At 35.6% G+C, this 17,255-nt stretch overlaps 2 protein-coding genes and 1 non-coding gene across 3 annotated transcripts; 1 reads left to right on the top strand and 2 right to left on the bottom strand.

Moving 5' to 3' along the window:
- Positions 1-384: 384 nt before the first annotated feature.
- LOC107175230 (receptor-like protein 7) lies at positions 385-1,686 on the bottom strand. The gene has a single exon (XM_015526617.2). It carries the CDS (start codon positions 1,684-1,686, stop codon positions 385-387), a length of 1,302 nt encoding a protein of 433 aa, XP_015382103.2.
- Positions 1,687-5,893: 4,207 nt separating this feature from the next.
- On the bottom strand, positions 5,894-9,052 carry LOC127900322 (receptor-like protein 6). The gene has a single exon (XM_052434956.1). It carries the CDS (start codon positions 9,050-9,052, stop codon positions 5,894-5,896), a length of 3,159 nt encoding a protein of 1,052 aa, XP_052290916.1.
- A 7,636-nt stretch (positions 9,053-16,688) lies between these two features.
- Positions 16,689-16,795, top strand: LOC112496826 (small nucleolar RNA R71). Its single transcript, XR_003063394.1, has one exon. It is a non-coding gene; the product is annotated as a small nucleolar RNA R71 (small nucleolar RNA).
- The last annotated feature ends 460 nt before the right edge of the window (positions 16,796-17,255 follow it).

The following is a 17,255-nucleotide window of genomic DNA, read 5'->3' as shown; positions in this document are numbered from 1 at the left end:
ATTTTATTTCTTAATTGAATAAAAGATAAGTTTGAATTTTTATAACATATATTAGGATATATATGAAATTGTTTAAGTATAAAACTGATTTTTAAAATCAGATTTTGAAAAGCTACTCTTTGTCACATGATAAGGTGATTTTGTTGAAAATGATTTTTAAACAAATTTATCAAACGCTAAAATTAACTTTTAATTTTTTAAAATCACCTTTAAATCTCTCAAAAATAATTTCAAATGGGCTCTAAGTGTGAAATCATAATAATAGTACGATAATATAAAGAGATTTATTGAAATCGGAAGAAAAAGAAAAAATTCTACATGATTTTTAAAGTCTTTACAGAGTAATTCACAAAATAAATAAATAAATAAATAAAAGCTAATTAATTACATTCTGTGCCTATGTCTTCTCCTCCTTCCATTACTTTCCGGTTGCAGTCGAAAAGTCTTTATAAGCCATTCATACTTTCTTGTGCAGAAGATGTACCCAAGTACTACTCCTATTATTGTCCCACTTGCATACCCTGCCAGAACTATCTTCCAGCCAAATGCGAGTACAAATTCTGAGGGTGGATCATCTTCTGCTGGTGAGGCCTCAGAGTTTCCACATTTTCCAGACAAAGGTTCTCCACACAATCCTGGATTTCCAGCAAACCAATCATTTGCGAATGTGCTGAACTGCGTCCCTTGTGGTATTGCTCCCCTAAGATGGTTGTGTGACACATCAAAGAATGCAAGGGATGTGAGCTCTGCTAGTTGCTGAGGAATTTGTCCTGTGAGCTTGTTACTAGAGAGGTCTAATGACTCTATGACCGTTAGGTTACTCAAAGTTAATGGAATGTACCCTCGGAGATTGTTGTTGGAAAGGTTAAGAGTCTGAAGCCCCTTTAGACTGGCGATTGATGTTGGAATCTCTCCAACAAAATTGTTGTCCAAGAGAATAATTGCTGCGATCAAATTTGACAGCTTGGGATATTCTATCTCTATGCCTTTGTTACTCATTGTTAGTGAGTAATCAGCATAACCATAGTAGGTAAACCCAAGTACATCATACGGCATGAGTTCAACCTGCAAATATGTTAGCTTACTTGCTTTGATATCTTTCATGGCATTCCAACAGTGGAAGTGCTTTGACGGAAGATTACCTGTAAACCTGTTGTGAGAGAGATCGATGATGCGCAGCTTGGGAAACTCAAAACCTGTTTGAGGTTCCTCTATTTCTCCATGAAAGTTGTTGAATTTCAAAATGAAAACCTCTAGCTCTGGAAGAGTTCCCAACCAAGAAGGGAAGACATCGGTGATTTGGTTATCCCCAAGATTAAGAAATTTTAGCTTCACACAATTGGCTAGAGATTTAGGTACTCTTCCTTGCAATGAATTGTCGCTAAAATCAATCATCATCAGATTTGTTCCGTTCATGAAGGTTTGAGGGATGATTCCATAAAAGTTGTTAGCTTGCAGTTTTAGTGCTGACAACTCAACACTGAAATTACCCAAACATTCTGGAAGCATGCCACTTAAGTTGTTGTAAGACAAATCAAGAGCGTGAAGACCATTCAAACTGCATATTTGGATTGGAATTTCCCCTGTCAACTGATTGTTTGAAACTAGATAGGAATAGATTGACACTGATGATGGAACTGGGAGCGGTCCTTGGAGCTTATTAAACCCGAGGTCTAAAGTATTCATTTTAGACTTTGGAGCTTCAAATGAAAATTATTAAATGATAGATCAAGACTCTCCAACTTGGAGAGCTCCAGCAACTCTGCTGGTATTTGACCAGAAAACGAAGAATTAGAGAGAGATAGAGCTGTTAGTCTAGACAGATTCTTGATTTCTGAAGGGATTTCAGAAAAATTGAAGTGGTTATTCGAGAGAACAAGCCATTCCAGATGGACAAGTTGAAAGAGGCTGCTGCTAGAGTTGATAGAACCGTGGAGGCAACTGCTTGTGAGATCAAGCCTGATCACATGACTAGTGTCTTCGTTGCATTTGATGCCGTCCCATAAGCAGCTCGCTATTTTCTTCTTCCTGGCTCCATGATGCAACCTTGGGATAAGCTGAAGGATAATCTTCAAAAGAACACTGAACGACGGTAAGGCTTTGCCTGAATTGCAGCAAGGCAGAACGCTCGTCATCCTGGGAGAGTGGCTGCAAGCCAGCAAGCGTGTGCTGAAACACTGAGAGCAGAAGAAGTATGTGCATTAAAGTGAAGGAAAATGAGAATAACCCCATAATTTCTTATTAAAAACAATTCCTTTTAAAACTTTCTATGATAGGAAGGCTGGAGGATTTTGTTTGGAGGGTCAGGCATAGAATTGAGATGTTTTTATAGGCGGCGCCAAATGTGATGTTGCTGGGATTAATTCACAATCAATTCTTCTTTTAGGATTAAAAAATTTTAGGTTCTTTCTGAGTGTCGTATTCTTCCTATTCGGCCATTGACCATGCTTTTGTCTATACTGTCAAAAGGAGCTAGCATCAACCCAAATGGCTTTTGAGAATTGACCCCCCCTAACTTGGTTGGAACAAAATTATTATACGTACAAAGGTTGCTTAAAATAAATAAATATGGGATTGTGCTGGGCATCTATCAACCACATGGCGTTCTTTTAAGTAAATTTTAGGTTCTTTCTATGAGCTGTATCTAGAGAATTGGAAGGAAAAAAAAAAAACGTTGGTTTGTGGATGCGGAAGTTTAGAGAGCCATTGCCATGGGTTCAAAATAAAGCTAGGCACGAAAATGGTCCTTTTTTGTTAGTATAATTCTGTGAATTTGGCAAAATCGATTTATACAAACACATGAAAACAAGCGCTTGGTCCAAAACATCATATAAATTAAGAAAAAAAGTTAGGAAAATTATCTCGACACCACCTTTATTTTGTTGTATATATATTTAACCATCACAAAATTTTGACATGTTCTTTTCATTAACTTTATTTCTAAACTTGTATCAATCGACCACTTTAACACTAAAAATAATCATTTTACTCCTAAATGAATTAAAAGATTATTTTATTCTAGAAAATTTTGAAAAATAAAAAAATTATATCTACAGGAAAAACCTCTAAATTCAATAAAAAAATAAATCTCAAAATCTTAGATGATAATTTTTAAATGAAATTATAATTATAAAAATATTAACACCTTGTAATTATAATTTATTTATTTTTGTGATTAAATTAAGTATAGGGAAGTTTACAAAAACTAACATGAAGAGAAAAGCTCCCTATAATTATTGTAAACTTCCCTATAATTAATATTAAGAAACTTCTCTATAGAAATTGAATGAAACAATAATTACAAAAAATTAACATGATAATTTTTAAATGAGATTATAATTATAAAAAAATTAACATATTGGATTTGAGATTTATTTATTTTATTAAATTCAGAGGTTTTCTTGTAATTATAATTTTTTATTTTTTAAAATATTGTATAATAAAATAGTTGTTTAATTCATTTAAGGGTAAAATAATCATTTTATAGTGTCAAAGTGGTTTCTTGATACAAACTTAAAAATAAAAGTGATGTAAAGAACATGTCAAAATTTTGAGGTGATTGGATGTACATATGACAAAACAAAAGTGGTGTAGAGATAATTTCCCAAAAAGTTATATAAATATATTATTGTGGAGGATAAAATTGAAAGATTACATTAAAAAAAAAGAAAAAGAAAAAGAAAAAAGAAAAAGGAAACCAATCCAACCTTTCTTCCTTGCCGGCTATTAACCATGCTTTTTGTCTACACTGAATTATGATTATCCATGACCCCTAACCACATGGATTCTTTAATTTTAATTGTCAATGGTGTGCACAAGATTTAAGTAATAAGTAAGAGCTGTAGACAATTTATGAAGTTGATCACACACTCTTATTGTGGTACTTCCCGTCCATAATGATAACCAGAAATTATCCTAAATCACGACAGTTTTAGTTTAAATTAAGGTTGCTTAGTTTCTTAGAAAATGTTAATAATTACAATAACAAGCAAGCCAAGAGAAAATGGCTTTTCAAATTAACAAAGACAACTGGATGCACCACTATTGCATGCATTGATAAAATGTGCTTTTGGTAATGGAGAGTCAAAACATTGATCTTAATTACATCAACTTAATGATTGGGGTTAAAACTTCACCCATTTGCCAAAGCTTTGAAAGCTGGCGCTGCTCAAAAGAGCAGTAAATATTTTTGTGAAAATTAAGAAAGTTTTATCATCTCTGCAGTTGGAGTGTCAAGTGTGACAAATTTTGTGGTATTTTTATAATTATAATTTTTTTAAAAGTTTTTATAAGATAAAATAGTTTTTTAATTTATTTAGGGATAAAATTATCGTTTTGCTTAGATTATTTAATGATGTTAGTACAAAAGTGGTTAATTAATACAAATTTAAAAAAAAAGATGGTGCATATAATATATTATAATTTTGTGATAGTTAAATGAAGACAAAGTAAAATAAAAGTGGTGCAATGATAATTTTAATTTCTCAATTAACAGACATCTGGATGCACTACTATTGCATGCATTGATAAAATGTGCCTTCGGTAATGGAGAGTCAAACATTTATATTGATTACATCAACTTAATGATTGGGGTTAAAACCTAAAACTTTACCCATTTGCCTTTGAAAGCTGGCGCTGCTCTGAAAAAGCAGAAATATTTCTGTGAAAATTAAGAAAGTTTTATCATCCCTGCGGTTGGGAGTGTCTGACAGATAAAGGTACAGTAAGTAGTCTTCAATTTCATTTCATTTCATTTGACTTATCCAATAGTCAAAAGTATATATTTAATTCTATAATTTTTTTAATTTAGTATTGTTTAGTTTTATTTTGAGTAGAGATTTTGGAGATAATCTATTTTGCCTTCATTAATAAAAGTTTAAATTTTATGATTTTAGAAGTAGAGGTTGTAATTTTTTTTAAAGAGCTAAACCATCTAAAAGTATCCTTAATTTATTTAATAATCTTATTTCATCATTTCATAACATAATTTAAAAAAATTAACCTATTAAAGTAATTGTACAATTTTTTATAAAATCTCTTATTGAACTCAAATATTTTTGGTAAGTACTCTTTTCTTTTGGTAATGTAAAAACTCTAATTAAATAATTTCTATTTGAGAAATTTTATCAAATAGAGACTAAAATAAGCATCACTCAAGTTTACTATATTTTTACGTTTGAACTTGTTAAAGGTATTTCTATTTCAAATTACTTTTGCGCCACTTCTAACTTTGTGATTGAATTTTGATGATAGTTAATGTTTACCAGCACATATTTGATGACTAATGATTTTATTTTACAGCAGGCACCCGAAGTAAGTTTTTGATGCTTCAAAAACTTAATTCTATTTGCATTGATAGAGAAAACTTAATTCTATTTGCATTAATTCGTAATTTTAAGCGATTCTTTAACTGATTTCGGTGTTATTACCCCATAAAACTAGAGAATATATATAATGGAAATTAAGAAAAGTAAAACACAAAAAATTCCCCGACCTGTGTGCCAAAATCAGTAAGACCTGATCATCAGTTATATGATTTTTTTCGAAATCATATTCTTTCAAGTTTGGAAAAACAGAATGCTGCACTGATCTTTTACAACTATTAGTGCAAATTGTATTAATTAAAGACATGATCATTCAATCAAATCAAGATAATAACAAGGTACTGAATTAAAAATAAAAAAGATGAAGCAGACGATCAATTCATATTTGCCCGTGCACCATGCTGAAGGTAAAGTGGCCAAGAACCACCAAATTATTAGCCCACTTGCACTAACAACATAATATATGTACAATAATAAAAGGTTTATTAAACTTTGGAGAAAAGAAGAAAAAAGAAATTTAAAGCACAATAAAGCAGCCCCTTCGCAAAAGAAAAAGAAAAAAAGGTTAATCACATCCGTTGCCTGTGTCTCCCGACTCTCCTCCTCCCATTAGATTTCGGTTGCAGTCGAAAAGTCTTGGCAAGCCATTCATACTTTCTTGTGCTGAAGATGTGCCCAAGTACCACTCCTATTACAGTCCCACTTGCATATCCAATCAGAACTGTCTTCCAGCCAAATGCAAATAAAGATTCTGAGTGTGGGTCTTCTTCTGGTGGTGAAGTCGCAGAGTTGTCACATTTTTTTGACAAAGGTTGTCCACACAATCCTGGATTTCCATCAAATGAACCCTTCCCAAATGTGTTGAATTGTTTCCCTCGTGGTATTGGCCCTGTGAGCAGGTTATCGGATACATCAAAGACTTCAAGTGTCGTCAACTCTCCAAGTTGTTGAGGAATTTGTCCAGAAAGCTTGTTATTGGAGAGGTCCAATGACTCGAGCACAATTAGGTTACCCAAAGTTGGTGGAATGTGACCTTGGAGATTGTTGGTGGAAAGGTTGAGAGTCCGAAGCCCCTTCAAATTAGCAATTGATGTTGGAATCTCTCCTACAAAACTGTTGTTGGAGAGAATAATTGCTGTGATCAGATTTGAGAGCTTCTCATATTCCAACTCTGTGCCTTTGTTACTCAATGTTAGCGAGTAATAAGAAAACCCATAATAAGTAAGCGCAGGATACCTGACGGGTCCCAGCAGAGGATCTTGCAAATATGTTAGGTTATTTGCATTGACATCTTTCATGGCAATCCAACACTCGAAGTGCTTTGAAGGGAGATTACCTTCAAATCTGTTATGGGAGAGATCAATGATACGCAACTTAACAAACTCAAAACATGCTTTGGGCTCCTCTATTACTCCATGAAAGTTGTTGGATTCCAAGATGAGCACCTCTAACTCTGGAAGAGTTCCTAACCAAGAAGGAAAGAAGTCCGTGATTTGATTATCCCCAAGATTAAGAAATTTGAGCTTTACGCAATTGGCTAATGATTTGGGTATTCTCCCTTGCAGTAAGTTGCTGCTGAAATCAATCATCCTCAGATTTGTTCCTTTGCTGAAGGTTTCAGGAATGAATCCGTTGAACTTGTTACCTTGCAGTTTTAATACCCAAAGCTGAACACTGAAATTTCCCAAACATCCTGGAAGCATGCCACTTAAGTTATTGTAAGACAGATCAAGTGCATAAAGACCATTCAAACTGCAAATTGATGGTGGAATTTCCCCTGTCAGCTGATTGTTTGAAACTAGATAGGATGAGGTGAACGCTGGTACTGGAATTGGGAGTGGTCCTCGCAGCTTGTTAAAACTGAGGTCTAAAGTAGTCACAGCCCATGAAAGAACAGAGAGATCCTGCCCGAAGCCTGTCAATAGATTGTGAGAAAGGTTGAAGTAATCAAAACCGTGTACGAGTACGTTGTTTAAAAACCATCCAGGCACTTGACCAGCTATCCTGTTGGACGAAAGATCCACCGAATCCAGGAACTTTTGGTTGTACAGAAAATGTGGAAACTCAGTAAGGTTGCATGAACGTAATCCTATAACATTTATGTTCTTGGAATAGGTATTCACAGTGGCTTCGGTGAGCAGTGACAATTTGTTTGACGAGAGAACTAACACTTCTAAACTTTTCATGTTAAGTAGGAACTTGTTTATATCCAATGTGCCACTCAATTTGTTGCCGGCGAGTTCAAGCTCCACAAGATTCTTGAGCTCAAAGAACGAGCTAGGAATAAAACCTTCCAATTGATTCGCTGCAAAATACAGTTTCTGCAATTGGGTTAGGTTCGAAATTTCAATGGGGATATGGCCACTCAATTTGCTACCTCTGAAGCTGAGAAGGGATAGTTTGTTCAGGTTCATCAGCCAATATGGAATCGGACCAGTTAATTGGTGATTAAAAGCTAGAGATAACTGAGTAAGTTGTGTTAGGTTCATGAGCGCAGGAGGGACCTCACCAACTATTTTGCTGAAGGCAAGGTCTAAAATAGTGAGTTTCTTTAGATCAGCGATCCAAGACAATGAACGAGAACTTAGGGATGAAAAATTATTCTCACTAATTACTAAAGCAGTAAGCTGGGTTAGATTACGAAGTGACGAAGCTGGAAATTGCCCTGAGAAATTGCATGAATTGATGGCTAGAATTTCCAAAGAAGCAAGATTTCCAATGGAAGTAGGCAACTCCCCCGAAAATCTATTACCAGAAAGGAACAAATGAGCGAGCTTGGTAAGATTACCAAGTGAAGGGGGGGTTTTTCCAGAAAAGTAGCAGCCTTGCAAATACAATTGAGATAATGATTTAAGATTTTCTATTGAATTTGGAATCTTACCAGAAAATCCTGAGAATGCAACACCCAAATACTCAAGGGAATTGCTTTTCTGAAATTCTGGCAGATGTCCAGTGAGATTTGAATTGTATGCGACCTCAAGTAATCGAAGATTGGGCAATTGAAAAATCTCTGTAGGGAATTCACCGTGCAAAAAGGATTCACTTAGAGATAAGGAAATTAAAGAAGACAAATTTGCCAATGTAGGAGGAACTGCAGAAGAAATATTGACATCGGTAAGGTCAAGTTGTTGGAGGTTGGTTAACTTTTCAGCTAGATTTGCTAGACCAGGCCTTTGGAGTTTCAGGTGATAGTAATTTGATGATAGATCAAGAACCTCCAACCTCGAGAGTTCTAGCAATTCTGCAGGTATTTGACCAGAAAAAAAAGAACCAGAGAGAGATAGACGTGTCAGCCTCGAAAGGTTGACGATTTCAGAGGGGATTACGGAGAAATTAAAATGGTTATCTGCGAGAGCAAGCCATTCAAGATGAACAAGCTGAAAGAGACTGCTGCTAGAGTTGATGGAGCCATAGAGCCAACTGCTACTGAGGTTAAGGCCGATCACATGACCAGTGTCCTCATCGCATTTTATGCCATCCCAAGAGCAGCAGTCACTATTTTGCTCATCCTGATTCCAGGATGCAACCTTGGGATAAGACAAAGGATTTCTTGAAGCATTCCTATTAATGGTAAGGCTTTCGATGAATTTCAACAGGGCAGAACGATCTTGATCATGGCAGAGTGTGTGTGGCTGCATGGAAGAAGTGAAGTGAGCAATTGCAAGGTGAAATATTAACAAGGAAGAAACTAAGTGCATAAAGGTGAAGAAACGTAAAGATAACCCCATAATTTGTCTCCCCAGGAATTGATCTAAAATGTGTCTTTATGGTATTTTGCTTTTATGGCGCGCATAATGGTAGTGAAGCTGCGATGCTTTATATAGGCAACTTTCAATTATTGCAAATGAATTATTGCTATGTTCTGATTTATCCAAGTGTGGAATCATTTTGTGTGGAAATGGAGAAGTTTGTTTTATCTTGAAGCTAGGATGTATGAGTATGTGGTGGTATCCGGAAAAGCAAGCACTCGAAGACGAAGTCGTTAATGGACTTATTAATGACTTGTTAGTGCAAGTCAATTAGTCAAGTTCCCTAGTGTGGCCGTCACCGAATAATTGGCTTTGTTAGATCGGCAAGACGTACGTGAAGACAAGGGCAGAAGACGTGTAATAAAGAATCGATTGTTACACTTCAACATGTAGATCGATCAATTTTAATTTCTGTGGCTTAACGATTATTTGTATCCCATCTACAATGAACCAGGCCACAAGAAACATAAAACGGAAGCAAAAAAATTTCCATTTTACTTGAAGGTCTACAGAATTAGTTCAAAACCTTAAAAGTCTCTTCATTCTCATACAGGTCTTAGACAACAAAGCTAGAACAGTTGGCATGAGAAATTAGTCACGATTTAAAAGGAGTTTATAAAAATTGAAATATAATTTAAAATTGAATTGTGTTTTTAATATTCCTGGTATTTCAGTGTACATGTTATATATATAATGCTTAAAAACTATTTTTAATTTAAAAATCTTAAATACTTTCAATTTATGTAATATCTAAAAATAGGGATATTTATTTAGCTTTATCCATTATCGAGTATAATATTTTCAAACGTAATACCCTTAGGCAATTGTAAATTTATTGTTGATGTTGATTTTTTTGAGCTACGCTTTAAAGATAATAATTCGTAAACAAATAAAGATAATATTGTTATGAAATCAGAGCAGTTACCAAACTCAAACAACCAAGAACAATTAAAGAATCAAATAACTCTAGTGAAAAGAACCAAGAACAAAGAAGAAGAAATCAATGAACCAACACACAGCAAAGTAACGAGGTTCGGTACCAAGGTACCTATATCCACGACTAAAACCCAGGAAGGGCTTTGTTGAAAAGTCAAAGCTTTTTGGTGAGTTTTTTTCAAATTGGTTGAAAAAGAAAAGTGAGCCACATGCATTTTTTTTGGTTTTTCAAAGTCGGCACCAAATTGCAAGCCGTAGAATATATGACTTTTGACAATCCTGCACTAAATGAAGAAAGATGAAAAAGGTTAGCAAAATTTGTCAAATTGACAGATAGGAGAATTGACAAATTGCAAAGCGGATGGTGCAATAGTGCAACGTTTTTTTGCTATAAATAGAGATGCATTCTTCATTTGTAAAGTATCCCAAAACATTTGTTAAGCTTATAAGTTTCTAAATTTTTGAGAGTTCTGAGAGTGTGAGCAATTGGAGAATGTGTGTGAGAGTACTCAGTGTATTTAGGTTTCTGGAAAGTGAGATTCGTTACTCAAATATTTGTACTCTATTAATTGTTAAATAAACAATTATTCTTTCTTGCCTCTGTGGATGTAGGTTTAATTACCGAACCACGTTAAATTCTTGTGTCCTTTAATTTTCTATAATTATTTGGTGCGCTTGATTCCGCATTCCGCGCACAACAAGTGGTATCAGAGCCGACGGTTCGTACTTGGGGGGATACGGTATTGTTCACATATACGGTACTATTCCTGTATATGATACTGTTCACATACGATACTATTCACGAATACAGTGGAGACAGCCATTTGTACTTGGGAGACAGTCTATTGTAAGTAGTGTGTACTTTTGCATGTCTAGAAAAGTTCTGTGAACAAGACGATAAGAGTCTAATGATTTTGGTCTTTAATTGGGACCGAGTTCCCGTCCAGTCTCCTGGGAAATTTCCTGGTGCATTTATTCACCCGAAATTAACATCATAGAGGCTGTTTTTCAAGTGGAAATAGTTCGTTAAGAAAATGGTAGAAGGTGAAACTTTCAGAATTAGGGAGAGATCTACCAAGACTATTTCAGGAGACACTTCAAGTGGGAGGCGAGATTTGTCAAATCGCTATTCAGCACTTGTTATAGGAGGCCAGAATATCGATGTTGAAAAGTTTGATGGGAAAATCAACTTCGGTATGTGGAGGCGCGAAGTTATGGATGCCCTTATTCAAATTGATCTCAATGTTGTTCTGAAAAATAAAAGACACTTGTATGATGAAGAAATTTGGGATCATATAAACGAGAAAGCTTGTGGTCAGATCAGATCTTGTTTGACCAAGGAGGTGAAATACTTGGTGAAAGATAAGGAGTGTGCGATGACTTTGTGGCGTACATTGGAGGAGAAATACTTACTGAAAAGTCCTGAAAATCGCCTTCATGCAATGAGCCAAGTATATGGCTTTCGAATGAAGCCTGGGGTGTCAATGCATGATTATGCATGTCTCAAGATTTGAAAAGTTACTTGCTGATTTGAAGAATCTTGATGAAGATATTAAGGATGAAGTCAAGGCTATGATTATGTTACACTCACTACCAGAGGAATATAACCATTTTGCGACTACCTTGATATATGGGAAGATTGTGATTGTTGGTGTATAAATACTAATGCTATTAGTGTCAATGTGCAAGTGTACACAACAAGTAATAAAGTGATGAGTATTCAAGATCGTCTCCATAGGGATTGATGTTATCAGATTTGCTACAACAATCTTAACAGTGCAGATTTTGTTCTAAATTAAAATAAACAATTAATGAAACTAATGTACTAATTAAAATAAAAACGCAATAAATAAAATGCAACAAAATAAACTATCACGTCAAGCTCAAGGATAAAACTAATGAGAATATATAGTAGTTGAGTGAATAAACTCTCCTAATGGTCTTGACTATTTTCTAATGGTTGGCTCGGTTACTGCGGTATCTGCTACAGCACTGGGCAGAATCCTTATGTATCCTCAGCCGTCGCATGTTGGATATCTTATATCTATATGTAACCTAACAGTGATCAGTTGTTATGCCAACATAAGATATAACATTACACGCTTAGGTTCTATTTACCCTACAAGGTGAATCCCTATGTCTAGTTCATTACTAATTTTAGATTAAGCATGGCCCTTTTGGAATAAGTTAAACTCAATCCAGGAAACTCAATCTAAAACCAAGTATTGCTCTGATATGTTCCACTAAGATAGGCCCTTTTGCGGCTCTCTCCTAACTTGTATCATTAAATGAGTGATCAACCGAAATAATGAATAAAAATAAATACTATCAAAACAAACTGCTACAGCAAACATACAGCAACACATATATTCAGTCAATAAACCATCAAGATTGTTTATCACTCAACCACAAATAAATTTAGTTCATGGTTTGCAAAAGAAAAATAAAGAACAAAGTTTCAACCATGAAACACATCCTCATAAATAAATAGAAAATGAGAAAACAAGAGAAGAATAAGAAAGATTGAGCTCCCAATTGATTTCTGCAAATTCTCCTCTTGTGCAGCCCTTAATCTCTGTCTTGAATCTTGTTTTTCTTTTGTTTCTTTGTGTTTTTCTCCTTGGGTGACGGCTCTCCTTATTCCTTATGATATGTGCTCCTTTTATAACTGAAAATTAGGGTAAACGGAAGCCTAGAGCGCCCATAAGTCAGATTAGGAAACTGCAGATCGCAATTATGCAATTATCACGCACAAAATTTTCTCTGTCGTTGTTCCAGGATTGCTACAGTAATGACTACCGCAATGGTTGCTACAGCAATATCTACAGCAACTGCACTGTTCCAGATTTGTTTCAACTCTTTTGTAGCCATTTTCTTTCCTTATTTTTGCAAGCCTATTGCATATCATTCCTTCCATGAATTATAAGCTTCTGAAAATCTATAAGTATGCACACAAATTACTTTAAATTAAGCAAAACTTATTAAGACTAAACTAAAATGAATATTTATGCAAAATGTAACAAAAATGCAATGAAAACACATCATTTACTCTCTAAGTAATATTGATTTAAGTCTAAAAGTGCCATGATAACTCTCATTTCATAGAGTTATCACACCCCCAAACTTAAACCATTACTTGTCGTCAAGTAATGACAACAACATTCACACTGCAATCACACAATCATGCAACAAATAACTTAGCTCTATCATCAAATTTGCAAGGATTCTTCCACCCTCAGATCACACTCTTAATCATACAAAATAGCCATAGCAGTTCAGTTCTAAACTTAGGCCTCATTCTGTCCAAAGTGTGTGTGTGCTACTTTGATCAAATTCTAGAGGTGCCACAACATTACACAGACATATATAATTCAAAGGTAGAACACAAATATATTCACATATGGGGGAGCAGAACTCACAATTATATTCAAACTGTGCTACAATTTTTTTTTTTTAGTTAAACCCTTCAATGCAACATTGAGCTTTCATGTGAATGCCTATCACTTGTAATGACGACACCCAATTACTCACTCAAAGTACATGTCAGAGTTGTTGCAGGAACACATCCAGGATGTTATATCTAGGTCATACCTTTGGACACTTTTGACTCAAGGTTGAACATGGGGCTCATGAACAGACCATGTTACTCAGTATCCTAAGCAGCAGACCTCTTTATTTTTCATTCCTTAATCACTTTTTTGTTTTGCTTTTTTTTCAATATATAATTGCTGTAGCACTGCTCATAACTCTTGTTGCCTTTGGACTCAAGTCTGCATATGGGGTACATACTCAACCTTGGTTACTCAGCAACTTAAGCCATTGGAGCAAAATTTATTTCATAACAAGCACAGTTCAACAAAATTTTTCCCCAAACTTGAGATATTTTCTACTCTTTTTTTGGTTTTCCTGGCTCTGCTACAGCATTCTCATAAAACTCAACCAAAGTCTAAGTGTCGGAACAGAATTTCAACCTTCATCTATAACTATCTCTACTTGGCATTCTCATAAATACTGAATAACACTCAATTTATTTTCATTAGGTTTTCAAATCCATACACAAATATTAGATAACAGAGCTTCACACAACACAAGCATAAACACATGCACTCAGAAACACAACCCCCCCAAACTTGGGTGGTGCTGTGTCCTCACAAGCACACAAAACAAAACCACATAAACCAGACATGTATACACTAAATAAAAGGACATGCAAAATGAATTAGAAAATTAAAACTAAATGAAAGAAAAGTTTTGCAGAAAGAAGTAAAATAAACTAGCGGGTAAGGGTACTCCCATGTTGCTGGAAGCACTGCTACAACATAGGCTGTAAAGGGTCACTTTTTCTTTGATATACTTCTCAAACGCTCCTTATCATAAAATCTGATCAATTCATTTGCTGCTGCAAAAGCAAGAAATGCCTCTGTTGTTTGAGAATCTTTTGTTATATGTCATGCTGTAAGTGATGTTACAACAATTCCCTCCTGCTCTTTTTTTTTTTTACTAGTTGTAATTTAACACAAAGACATAAAAAATTAGATGCACACTTAAAATAACAAAAAGAAAAATATAAATAATTCAAAAGCTAAATTCAATGCCTTAAAAACTTGAAACAACTTTCCTTATTGGGTTACCTCTAAATTAGCGCTTGATTTTAGGTCTTTCAGCCTGACCTTTTTTGTTTCCTTAACCTGGATCCTTCAAGAACCGATCCCTCATTAGGCTGTTCATATCATCTCTCATATAGTGCTTCACTTTCGACCCATTAACCTTGAATTCTTGTTGGTATGGAGTGAATTCCCTTTGTTGGATTTGCTCGTCAATTCTGAAGGGTTGCTTCTCCCCTGACCATGCTATGTTAGCTGCTCCATGATCTTCACCATCAAGTTCTTCAATTGTTGCAACATTGATTTCTTCCTTACTGCAGCAACTGTGTAATCTCTCTGCTACAACAAAGTCCACAACACTGATAAAATTACAATCTTCAATCTCATCAGGACTCTTCATGGCATCCAGCACATTGAATGTAACTTGCTGGTCATTCACCCTCATGGTTAATTCTCTTTTTTGAACATCAATTAAAGTTTTTCCTGTGGTTAAGAAAGGTCTCCCTAGAATGATTGGCACTTCTTTGTCTGCCTCAAAGTCTAGCACAATGAAATCCACAGGAAAAATAAATTTATCCATCTTCACCAACACATCTTCAATCTTCCCTTCTGGATAGGCATGAGATCGGTCAGCAAGTTGTAGAGTCATTGTTGTTGGTCTACATTCACTAACTCCCAATTGCTTAAACACTGATAAAGGCATGAGATTGATGCTAGCCCTCAGATCACAAAGTGCTTTGCCATTGTATTCAGTGCCTATGAAGCATGGAATTATGAAGCTTCCTGGATCCTTCATCTTCTGTGGTATCTTACTCTGAAGCATTTGGTTGCACTCTTGTGTTAGAGCAACTGTCTCAAATTCTCCAAGTCTTCTTTTCTTTGTCAAGATATCCTTAAAAAATTTTGCATAATTTGGCATTTGCTCTAGAGCTTCCATAAAAGAGATATTGATATGTAGTTGTTTCAACACTCCTAAGATTTTGCTGAACTGCTTGTCTTGTTTTTGCTTCTGAAACTTTTGAGGAAATGGTGGTGGATGTCTAAACGGTTGTGCTGCAGCAAGTTGTGCAGATTGCTTCACTTTTGCTCTACTCAGCTCTGTTGCTGTTGGTGATGTAGCTTCCTCACCACCAGGTGGTGAATCATCATTTTCGGCAAATGCTGCAGCTTAACTGCTCTCACCAGTGTGCTGTGAAGTGGATGATTGTGACTCTTTTTCAATTTGAGTTTCTTTCTGGATTTAAGTGGGCTCAGCTCTTATTTTTGGTACACCAACGGGACTATGAACATCCTTTCCAAATCTCAAGTTAATCACTTTGCAGTGCTCTTTCCCTTCTCTTCTTGGGTCCTCTGTATTACTGGGTAAACTACCTTGAGGTCTGTTACTCAATGCTGCAGCAAGCTGTTCAATTTGATTTTCTAAGTTTCTCAAAGATACAGTATGACTTTGGATAACTGCTTCATTCTTCACAATATAATCCTTAATCAAACCTTCAAGGGAGCTGAGTTGATCATTGTTGATGCTTATTTTCTCTTGATTTTGTGGATAAAATCCAGGTGGTTGAGCAGGTCTGTTCTGTCCACTGATTGCTACAGCAGGCTGATTCTGATTACTTCATGAAAAGTTCAGGTGCTGTCTCCATCCAAGGTTGTAAGTGTTTGAATATGGATTGTCCTGGTTCTGTCTATTGAAACTGCCCACATAATTGACTGAAGTTGGATTCCCAGGACAATTGTCGAATAAATGCCCTTCTCCACAATAAATGCAAGACACATTAGAAATTTGGTTAACAGTTGCTGGAGCAGTAGTCATAGCCTTTACCATCTTTTTTAATAAAGTTACTTGGGCTGACAATGTTGTCAAGGCATCTACGTTCTGAACTTCTGTTGTTCCTCTTGCTGCAGCTTGTCTGGTTGATGGCCACTGATAGTTATTGTTGGCTATCCTCTCTAAAATTTAATAAGCCTCATTGTAAGACTTAGATAACAATGCCCCATTTGCTGAAGCGTCCACCATCAATCTAGTGCTTGGGTTGTGACTATTATAGAAAGTTTCCAACTGTATGCAGCAAGGAATACCATGATGAGGACATCTCCTGAGTAACTCCTTAAATCTCTCCTATGCATCACACAAGCTCTCATCTTCAAGTTGATGGAAAGATGTGATCTCGTTCCTCAACTTTGCATTCTTGGTTGGCGGGAAGTATTTCATCAAAAATTTATCAGCCAAATCATTCCATGTAGTGATAGAATCTGGTGGTAGAGAATTCAACCATGCTCTTGCTCGATCTCTCAAAGAAAACGGGAAAAGTCTGAGTCTCAAAGCTTCTTGTGATGCTCCAGCAATCTTGAAAGCATCACTCACTTCCAAAAATAACTTAAGGTGTAGATGAGGATCTTCGGATAGCAAACCATTAAATTACCCCACTGTTTGAAGCATCTGAAACATCACGGGTTTGAGTTCAAAATTGTCAGCTTGAACGTCGGGTCTAACTATTCCCGGATGTATGGCTTGAGGAGTCAACACTGCGTAGTCTCGAATGGCTCTATCTCTATCATTCGCCATGTGAATAATGTTGTTGTTCCCTGGTTGCCTTTGAACACATTGTCCATTCAGACCTTCATGTACATTGACTTATTGT

Source organism: Citrus sinensis, chromosome 2 (genome assembly GCF_022201045.2).
Source record: "Citrus sinensis cultivar Valencia sweet orange chromosome 2, DVS_A1.0, whole genome shotgun sequence".
Lineage (NCBI taxonomy): Eukaryota > Viridiplantae > Streptophyta > Magnoliopsida > Sapindales > Rutaceae > Citrus > Citrus sinensis.
This window is presented reverse-complemented; position numbering and strand designations above follow the sequence as displayed.

Bases quoted from the DNA above. Each gene is read 5' to 3' on its own strand.
- LOC107175230 (XM_015526617.2), bottom strand. From the start codon at position 1,686: ATGAATACTTTAGACCTCGGGTTTAATAAGCTCCAAGGACCGCTCCCA.
- LOC127900322 (XM_052434956.1), bottom strand. From the start codon at position 9,052: ATGGGGTTATCTTTACGTTTCTTCACCTTTATGCACTTAGTTTCTTCC.